The sequence below is a fragment of the Penaeus vannamei genome, chromosome 8 (genome assembly GCF_042767895.1).
Source record: "Penaeus vannamei isolate JL-2024 chromosome 8, ASM4276789v1, whole genome shotgun sequence".
NCBI lineage: Eukaryota > Metazoa > Arthropoda > Malacostraca > Decapoda > Penaeidae > Penaeus > Penaeus vannamei.
The window spans coordinates 25,664,146-25,674,145 of NC_091556.1; the positions used below are offsets into that span (position 1 = coordinate 25,664,146).

The 10,000-nt window shown below is 43.0% G+C and overlaps 1 protein-coding gene and 1 pseudogene across 1 annotated transcript; both read left to right on the forward strand.

The window, feature by feature from the left end:
• The first annotated feature begins 3,594 nt into the window (after nucleotides 1-3,594).
• Nucleotides 3,595-4,298, forward strand: LOC138862348 (uncharacterized; annotated as a pseudogene).
• Nucleotides 4,299-6,746: 2,448 nt separating this feature from the next.
• LOC113823345 (uncharacterized) lies at nucleotides 6,747-7,382 on the forward strand. The gene has a single exon (XM_027375964.2). The coding sequence runs from the start codon at nucleotides 6,747-6,749 to the stop codon at nucleotides 7,380-7,382; it is 636 nt and encodes a 211-aa protein (XP_027231765.2).
• The last annotated feature ends 2,618 nt before the right edge of the window (nucleotides 7,383-10,000 follow it).

The following is a 10,000-nucleotide window of genomic DNA, read 5'->3' on the forward strand; positions in this document are numbered from 1 at the left end:
TCTGAGAGAGCGTCAAACGTGTTCATGAGAGTGAATGTGTGTATAATAAGTAAAATCGAAACTCTATTATGTCTAATTCTGTGTCTGTGATTAATCTAGCATACACATTTTTGTTAGGTCAAGTTTGGTCTCTGAGAAGCTATTCTTTTCTTTTTTTTGTATAGCACTACACCCCCCATTAGTTAAAAGTTTGGACTAGCTAGGCCAGCTTTGATTAATTTCGATCAAGTTTGATAGGCCATTAGGTCAAGTTCAGTTGGATTGGGTCTAAACCGGGAGGACCAAGGACACCTCCTCTGGTCTGAGAGACGTTTCGCCGCCTCAGATCCCGGAGGCGGCGGCAGGCGCTGGTGATCGGTAGTAACGCGAATCAATGTCAAAGAATATTTGCCATCAACCAAAATTCGTCTCCAACTGCATATATGAGAACCTGATAAATTGCAGTCATTCTCTATAGATAATCAGTAATATGACTTGAAAGTGAGAATGGATAAAGAAAAACCAAAGGGGAGGAGCGAGCGTCCTCTGAGGTGACCACGTTAGTCCAAAATATGGAGTCCTCCTATATTAACAAAATTTCAAAAGCATACCAAGCATGTTCTAACTAGTACCCCTAAGAAGAGTGCTTTGAAAACGGTTTCGAAAGAAATGTAAGCGGGATATTTAGCAATATTGAAAAGTAAAAGGGTCGTTACCCCCTCACCATCTCCCCCTTCGCCGTAATCTGATACATTTAGGGAAATTGTTATGGATGATTCCTGACGCTCAGTGTAATTTTGGACAGTATCTGATTATGTGTGATTGCCCCTGTTTCGAAATACCGTAAGTAAACAATAGCGAATAATGAGAAATCTGTTGAGCAATATTTGGACGAGTGTAAAATAACATGGATATCGACAGAGAAAGAAAGTTCGGCCTTTCCTTCGGGGTACGCGCTTCAGTTAATCCAAGAAAAGCAAGAACTCTTGCCAGTGTATCGCAAGAAATTCTTGGTCTGGGATTTCAGGATTAGCGGCATTTTTTGATCAGTCCATTTGTTGTGTGAACTTTTGTTCTAAGATATAATTTTAAGAATAATACAAAGAAATAATAATGATGATATAGTGCGACGAAATCACTCAAAAAAGCAATCTATAAGATCGCCATGCCAGTCATTTACCAGTTACGAAGACCGTTCCAAAATGCCAGAGGGACTTCAACGAAGTTTTCCTTGTACCTCTTTTGAGGCTCATATACCCAAGAAAATCACTTGAATAATTGAGTTTTCTCTGGGTATCTTTGGAATCGATTGCGTTCTCAAGTTCAAAATTGTTGCTCTTCTGTGTCCGCCATCTACCATTCTCTTCATGTTCTCTCTGCTACCTGCTTCCTCCCATTTTTATTTTCTAATTCCAGTCGTTTCATCTTTATCCTTCATCTTTTTCTGTCCTAGATTTTCTCTTCCTTTCAATCTTCCATTCTTACCACAGTTATAACGTTCTCCTCGCGTTCTAGATCTCCTTTTTCTAGTATCCCCATTTCAGATTAGATTAATGTTATTGTCTATAGAGATATCACTTTAACCATTATGAATATCATCCTCCCACACTCGCATCATAATAATGAATACCAAGATGTGAGGACCTCACTCGAGACCTTTATTCGTTTTTCATTACTAAGCTAATTTCTTCATGTTGCACAGTCATTGGTTTCAGACATATATTATTACCAGAACATCATCTTAAAAGGATCGACTAAAGAAAGGTTTTTGTTTCAGTCGCATTCCACCAAAACTTCTGCCTTTATTCCTTATGACCATTTCCTGTAATTATCTCCCAAGATTATTTCCAGCCCTTCGATCAAAAACTTTCTCGGTCTCTAACTAATTGAAAGTCTGAACTCCGACGCCAGCCTCCGTCCTCTACTGCTCTGACTTCTTGCTACTATTTTGTCTGGTGTCGTTGCATCATTCAATATCATTATAATTATGGGCCGCAAGATTCATCATTGTTATTGCTACGAAGGTCGAATGTTTATGATATTCATCATTGTCATTATTATATTTTTTCATTGTTATTCTATCAATATCATCATCGGTATTATCATTAGCAATATTGGTATGGATATCAATACTATAAGAGAAAACATTATTTTTTGGATGTCAACACAATCGCTCCTCGATGACCTTTGTTTAAAGGCAATTCTATTTGATATCTCCCTCTGCATTTCATTAAATATCTGCTTCCTTTGCCTTTAGCGGTAAACACTGACCCCTTCAGTTAACGTATCATTTTGTCTTTTCATTTCTGCTAACGGGTTTCTGAAGGTCGCAAGTTCTACCAAATGATTCTATAGATTCTGTTTTTCGGCGCCTCGATAACCCTACATCAACGCAGACTTCGTGTAGTTGCCTAAGCATATTATGATTTTTCGTTGCGATATGCTTAATGTGGAATAGACAAAGGGTCATATTTTGCTTTCAAATATTTGAGGGTCTCACAACCGGAATTTTTTAGCATCTGGTTAGCATACGGCCCATAAATAAAACGTCCAAATGAAGGAGGCGTTTTCAACTTTGGTTAGGTGTGTTCAGAATAAAGTCCAAAAAGAAACTAGCTTGGTTATCTTGTTATGTAAAATCCTTTGGTAATAACACTACAGACATTGAGGTTACAGGATCAGACTTGTGTATCATTTGAATTATGGCCTGACATGGTTAATTGCCACATCACAGCTTTTAACTACCTCCCATAGTCGTCTCCGGCCGGGTTAGCCCTAGGGAAGCCATCGCCCTGCGAACGTCCCAGGTGAAGCCCTGACTCCCACCGGGTTAAATCTTTGGCCGACCTCGGGGAGCTGGACCTGCACATGGAACCGGCGCTCCGCCTCCTCGGCCGCGGCAGCCACTTCCGAGAGGACCTTCTCCGAGACAACGGCCGCCTTGGTGACCTTCTTCGTGTCCACCAAGGCCTCTAGCTGATCGACGGCTTTCTGAAGGCCTTCTTCGGTGTGGGCGAACACTCGCACCATCTGGTGGTTCGTGCCCTCCGGCGGGACCACGAACTTGGCTCCCATCAGCTCCTCGCCTTTGGCCACGACCTGCCTATGCAGCATCCGAGGCACGAACAACGACCTCTTCATCCGCATCGTCGGGGGCGTCTTCGGCGTCGTGACCTGCTCTACCATCCTCTTCGCGTCTTCCAGCGCCTCGGTCGAGCGGGCGTAGATGAGTACCGAGGTCGAGGCAGCTTCTTTGGGAGGCACGACCAGCTTCACATTGCACGTGGTCGTGATTTCCCAAGCTGCCATTGTAACATTTAAGTTACCCCTAAAATAACAATTACATAAATAAAGACTTTGAACAAAACAATCGTGTAAAGTGCAGTGTACACCAACTGAAATTTAACATTTTGTTATTTGTGTAATGTAAAATAAAATGCTTCATAGAGACAATTACATAAATTAACAATATTGTTTATTTTACATAATTATGTTGGTACTTTTACATAATTATCATAACTATGTAATATCTACTTTTATTCCAAAATAAAGTTGGTTTCGATTGAATAGGCTTCTTCTTGATTCCTCACAATTGGGGACCCCTACACTCGGACCATGTCGCTGAAGACAAATCCTAGTGAAGTGAAAGAAAACGCCGAAACTCCTTCCATCAACGCCGTAGCAGTGAAGCTGCCCCCCTTTTGCCCACAAGAAGCTACATCCTGGTTCCGGCGGGCAGAAATCCAGTTTCGCCTGAGAAGAGTCACAGACCCCCGAACGAAGGCAGACTATGTGTTGGAGGCAATCCCTGAGCAGTTATTCCCTCGTGTTGCTGCATGGCTGGACAATCAGGACCAGAACCAAGACGTCGAATATGAAAACTTGAAGAGTTACCTTCTACAAGAGTTCACTCTCTCCATCAGGCTCTTGCTACACTCCCTGACCTCGACCCTACCACCAACAAACCACAGCGTGTGGACTTGATGCGGGAGCTGTGGCTGCAGCGCCTTCCCCATTCTGTAAGATCTGCCCTGCATGAAGCCGACGACAGTCCCATAAACGATCTCATAAAGAAGGCAGACAATCTCATCAATGCTGCCAGAGCATCTCGAAAACCTGACACAACCTACTCTGCATCCGCCGAGGACGTCCCTGACATCAATGCTGCTAACAAGTGACGACCCAACACACAGGTAAGACACTACAAACCTGGAAGTGCCTCTTCCCAACCATCACATGGATTTTGTTATTACCACTACAAGTTCGGAGCAGGGACCGACAAGTGCCTACCTGGATGCCAGTGGCCAAAAAACGTGTAATGGGGCCACCACTCCCTGCTAAGGTGGCAACCTAGATCCCGAGACGCGGGAACGTCAACGCACTTGACAACTCAGTATCGGGCTTCTTTATTACGGACTCCCTATCTGGTCGCAAATTCCTCGTGGATACAGGCGCATTCCGTTCTCTGTTCCCAGCCACAGCAGAAAACAAAACTCGTTCCTGGACACGACCATCAAATGTCAAACTTGTTGCAGCCAATTGAAGCCCCATCCCAATGTACGGTACCCAGACTATACTCATTCAAGCCGCCGGACGCAGCTGCACTTGGGAATTCATCATTGCTGATGTTAAGACACCTCTTCTGGGAGCAGACTTCCTCGGGCACCACGGATTACTCGTTGATGTCGCCAATCGTAGACTCATGGATGTAACAACCTTCTGCTCTACACCCCTAGGTTCCAATCATCAGTACACAGAAATCTGCACTGTGAGAGCAGATACCCCTTACGACAGCCTCTGCAAAGAGTACCCAGACGTTTTTCGACCAAAACTCTGTCAGCAGCCTGGGCAGCCACCCAAACATGGAATATTCCATTACATCAAAACGACAGGCCCTCCGGTACACTCAAAATTCAGGCGTTTATCTCCAGAGAAGCTTCAAGCAGCCTAACAAGCTTACTCCGAAATGGAACGGATGGGCATCTGTCAAAAGGCATCAAGTCCCTGGGCATCTCCTCTGCATCTTGTGCGGAAACCCAAAGGCACCTGGCGACCATGTGGTGACTATAGGCGTCTTAACCTGATCATAGAACCAGACCACTATCCTCTTCCCAACATGGCGGACCTAACCTCTAACCTTCATGGTGCCAAGGTTTTCTCTAAAGTCGACCTCCTGAAAGGCTACTTTCAAGTACCAGTATACCCTGAAGACATACCCAAAACAGCAGTCATTACACCTTTAATTTCAGGGGCTACCTTCCAACGCATGATGGATGGCATTCTCGGAGACCTTTGCTTTTGCGCCTGCTATGTTGATGATATCCTTATCTTCTCAGGAGACCCCAACGAACATCTCCAACACTTACGGGTCTTGTTAAAACGACTCCATAATAACAGCCTGGTGGTGCGTCAAGACAAATGTCAATTTGGTGTCACATCCGTGGAATTTCTCGGGCACAAGATTTCGCCAACAGGCGTCTCACCCCTTCCAAGTAAGGTAGACGCAGTTTCACGATTTCCCCCACCAACCACTATCAAAGGACTCCAAAAATTTGTCAGCATGGTAAATTACTACCATCGTTTCCTTCCAAAGATTGTACACATCATGGAACCACTTTACAACTCCCTTGCCGGCAAACCAAAGAAATTGGAGTGGGGACCTGAGCAACAAAAAGCGTTCGAGACCACCAAGATTGCCCTTGCATCAGCTACAACTCTCACCTTCCCCACACCCAGCATTCCACTTACCCTTACCACAGACGCAAGCTCCGTTGCTGTTGGGGCAGTCGTTGAACAGACCAGAAAGCTACGTCAAGCAGAGGAGAGATACAGCACTTTCGACCGCGAACTACTCGCTATTTATCTTGCGGTGCGTCACTTTAAACATCTCTTAGAAGGCAGCCCATTCGCCATCCTCACAGATCACCAGCCACTGGTACATGCTTTTTCCAAACCTGGTGATGCTTGGTCGGACAGACAACAGCGGCAACTCTCCAGCATCGCCGAGTTTGGCTGCTCTATCAAATATACACCAGGGAGTATGAATCCTGTAGCTGACGCATTATCAAGGGTGGAAATAAACTCTATAAACATCGGAATTGACTACAATAAAGTAGCAGCAGCCCAAAAAGATGACCCAGAGACTACAGAATACCGCACAGCCATCACCAGCCTGCAGTGGAAAGATGTTCACATTGGAGGCGAAGGCCGCACCATTCTGTCTGATGTAAGCACAGGTCGCCCACGCCCCCTTATCCCAAAATCTTTCCGCCCAAAAATCTTCAACCTCATCCATGGTCTATCACACCCGTCTGGACGAACAACTGCTCGTCTGATGAAGGATAAATTCATCTGGCACAGAATGAACAAAGACCAAACAGTGGGCTCGATGCTGTGTTGCCTGCCAGATGAGCAAAGTAAGTCGTCACACTGAATCTGGCACAGGAGAATTTCGGCAGCCCATGCGCCAGTTTGGACATCTCCACGTCGATGTAGTGGGACCCCTTCCACCTTCAGACGGCGCTCAGTATCTATTCACTGCTACAGAGCGCTCCACCCGCTGGCCGGAGGCAATTCCCATGCAACACACCACTGCCCGAGACTGTGCAGAAGCTCTATTACACGGATGGATCAGTCGTTTTGGCGTTCCAGACGACATTACCTCTGACCGCGGACCTGCCTTCACATCTCAACTTTGGACATCTTTAGGAGAATTGATGGGATGAACTATCCATCACACCACCTCATACAACCCAGAAGCCAACGGTATGGTGGAGCAGTCCCATCGTACTCTGAAAGCAGCGTTAATGGCGCGCTGCACTAGATCAGACTTGAAAGCTCAACTTCCCTGGGTTCTTCTCGGGATCCGAACATCCCCAAAAGAGGGTATACAAGTTTCCCCTGCTGAGATGATGTTTGGGGAAGCCCTCACTGTTCCAGGGGAGTTCTTCCCAAGTTTAGATGCCCCTACAGAGTCTGAGCACCTCACCAAACTACGCCATGCTGTTGAGAAGTACCGACCATGCACTCAGATGCACTCATCTCCTCCACAATACCTTCCCAAGCTGATCCACAGCTGCAAATATGTATTTGTAAGAAATGACGCTCACGGGTCACCCCTCACCCGCCCGTACCACGGACCATATGCTGTCTTGGAGCGTAACCCCAAGGCATACCGTCTCAGCATTGGTGGGAAGAGCGACTGGGTATCCATTGACCGCTTAAAGCCTGCATACCTGGAAGAAATGGAACCTACACCAACCACGCCTCTGGCCGATAACCCAGCTCACACTGTACCTCCTTCAAATGCACCTGCCCATGTCTCACATCCTGAAGATAAACCCTTTCAAATCTCCTCGCGTTCTGGTCGACTAATTCGTCAACCCAACCGACTCGACCTCTAACAAGCCATGGATTTTCTTGCGGGGGGGGCGGGGGGAGTATTGTAACATTTAAGTTACCCCTAAAATAACAATTACATAAATAAAAACTTTGAACAAAATCGTGTAAAGTGCAGTTTACACTTCAACTGAAATTTAACATTTTGTATTTGTGTAATGTAAAAATAAAATGTTTCATAGACAAACATTACATAAATTAATAATATTGTTTATTTTACATAATTATGGTACTTTTACATAATTATCATAACTAAGTAATATCTACTTTTATTCCAAAATAAAATTGGTTCCGATTGAATAAGCTTCTTCTTGATTGCTCACACCATCACCAAAAACAGGTGGAGTTCCTTGGGGACCTTGAGCGTCTCCTTAAAAGGCCCCTCTGACTCCTTCGACTCCACCAAGGCCTGCAGCAATGCGATTGAGGTTCATTGACGTTTATGCTAAATTTCTTTCTTCACTTAATCCAGACAAGCCGCCTCCGTGAGCTGGGGATGATATTTCAAGTCGCAAAGACGTAGTATGGCCAATTGCTTTCCACGCTTAGTGGTTCCCAACCTTTTTCACTGTCGCCCCCAATGCTAACAAAGGTACTGTACATGGCTGGGTTCACAGAATTACGTTATTAAAAACTGTCCGATGTTATGTACCTCTTCGTAAAGTTTATTTTACTTGATAAAGTTTAAATGGTGACACTAATGGTAACAATGTATCTGCATTAGTGAACTGTCCAATACGAGAATTTGGTGGTTACTGCACCTGACATCATCGAAATACGACAAATTTTCCATACTCCATCTAAAGAAATACCTTAATTTTGCATATATTTAGTCATCTTTACATATAACAGTAATCAAAACGAAATAAAACATGAGTATCTCAAGATGCGAGGTCATCTGTAATAACCCTATCTAACGAAGTATAATTCACGATTACATACACTTATATATAAGAAATACGAAGAAAGGATTTTGCAACAAAGTTGCCGTGTTCCATTTCAAAGATATGGAGTTTTGATATTTGAAAATACCGAACAAAAATTAGCGTAGGATTCTTTCAGGCATTGTTACCTAATTGAGCATATGAGTGGGTCAATCTTCTGCACTTGGGTACATCAGTATTCGTGCCATTTTCCCTATGAATATATACAAATATTTGGTTGACTTGAGCATAAGCGTCTTCAATTTTTAACTGAAATGATATGATAATATTCTACATAATCGGGTTTTCTGCTGACATATGTCAAGTAGCCAGTCATTAGCAAAACAGGATTCGTATTCAAGTGAATAAAGGGATTCGGGGATCACGAGAGCAATTCCAAGTAAAACGCTTGGAATAGTAGATAGGTAAACGATGAAAATTTTTGTCTAAATGCGCTTGTTCATAATCCTATATTCATAAACCGTCGCTGGTGCATATCAGCGAAAACAAATACTACTTGGATTATTCATCACAGTTTAAACGATTTGATAGATTTAGAAAGTAAATTAAGAAATGTCTGTAAATAATGATGGTTAATGGACTGTCATAATGGATTAAAACAACAGCACAAAAGTATCAAAAATTACATTAGACCACATACGCAGGTTATGCCTCTAAGCTGATCAAGCTGACCACTGTGGAATACACTGCACATGATATTAAAATCATTAGTTCTGGGTTCCGGCCTTTCCTCTAGAAAACTGATTATTCTTTCCATTATTTAAGTATGAATGTCACCCAATCAACATTAGAAATACCCTCACAAATCCTAATGATTCATATTAAGCGATCAGGATTAATACAGCTCATAGGATGTAATTCATGGAAATTCAATTTTTGACATTTGAATACTTACGGTCCTGTCAACTATCTACAAACTTTTCCTTTATTACATATATGATTGGCCTTTATTGTAACCCAGATCAGAATTATCCATGTCTGAAACCGAATTCATCATGAGAGTTATTTAGCCATGCAAGTCATGGTCAGACGGAATACTTTCTTTTAAAACTGACGCATGATAAGCAAGCGCAGTGTGAGATTTTCACTGTTACATCCGCAGATTTCAGGGATTTCCGCACTACTTTGCCATAAAACAAGACTTTTTAAGATTATTGTTACCCTTCAGAAAAAAAAAATCGATTTTTCGTTTCCGTCATAATCTGACGGATTACCCTCCGACTATCATTAAAACCAACTCTCTTCCAGAAATAGCCACAATTGCTTGGAAATTTGTACATTTTAAAAGGAACAAACCTGTTTCTGAAAAATGTACATTGGGGGATTAAGGGAAACTCGCATGACTTCGCAGCTTCATTCATAACATCCTGTGCTGCTTTTTATTGATCGAATGCTTTACCAAGACCATGCCTATTGCTTGGCTTGTGTGTAATCGTTTCTCGGGTATTTTTTGCATAATTTTGATTAAAGCCTTATTTCCCAAAAAAGGCTTCCAAAATACTGGTAGGTACTAAAAAATCTCTGTACCCAACAGACCAATGAAACTGCTTCAAACTTAGCACACAGAGTCGCAAAGCATATAATTTCGACTGTGTCAGCGATTTCTGATAAAACCACTTTTCCTATTTTTAAAAGGGCGTTTTTCGCATAGTATTGTATGGTATAATTAAAAGGAAAGT

Coding starts and splice junctions, on each gene's coding strand:
- LOC113823345 (XM_027375964.2), top strand. CDS start 6,747: ATGGTGGAGCAGTCCCATCGTACTCTGAAAGCAGCGTTAATGGCGCGC.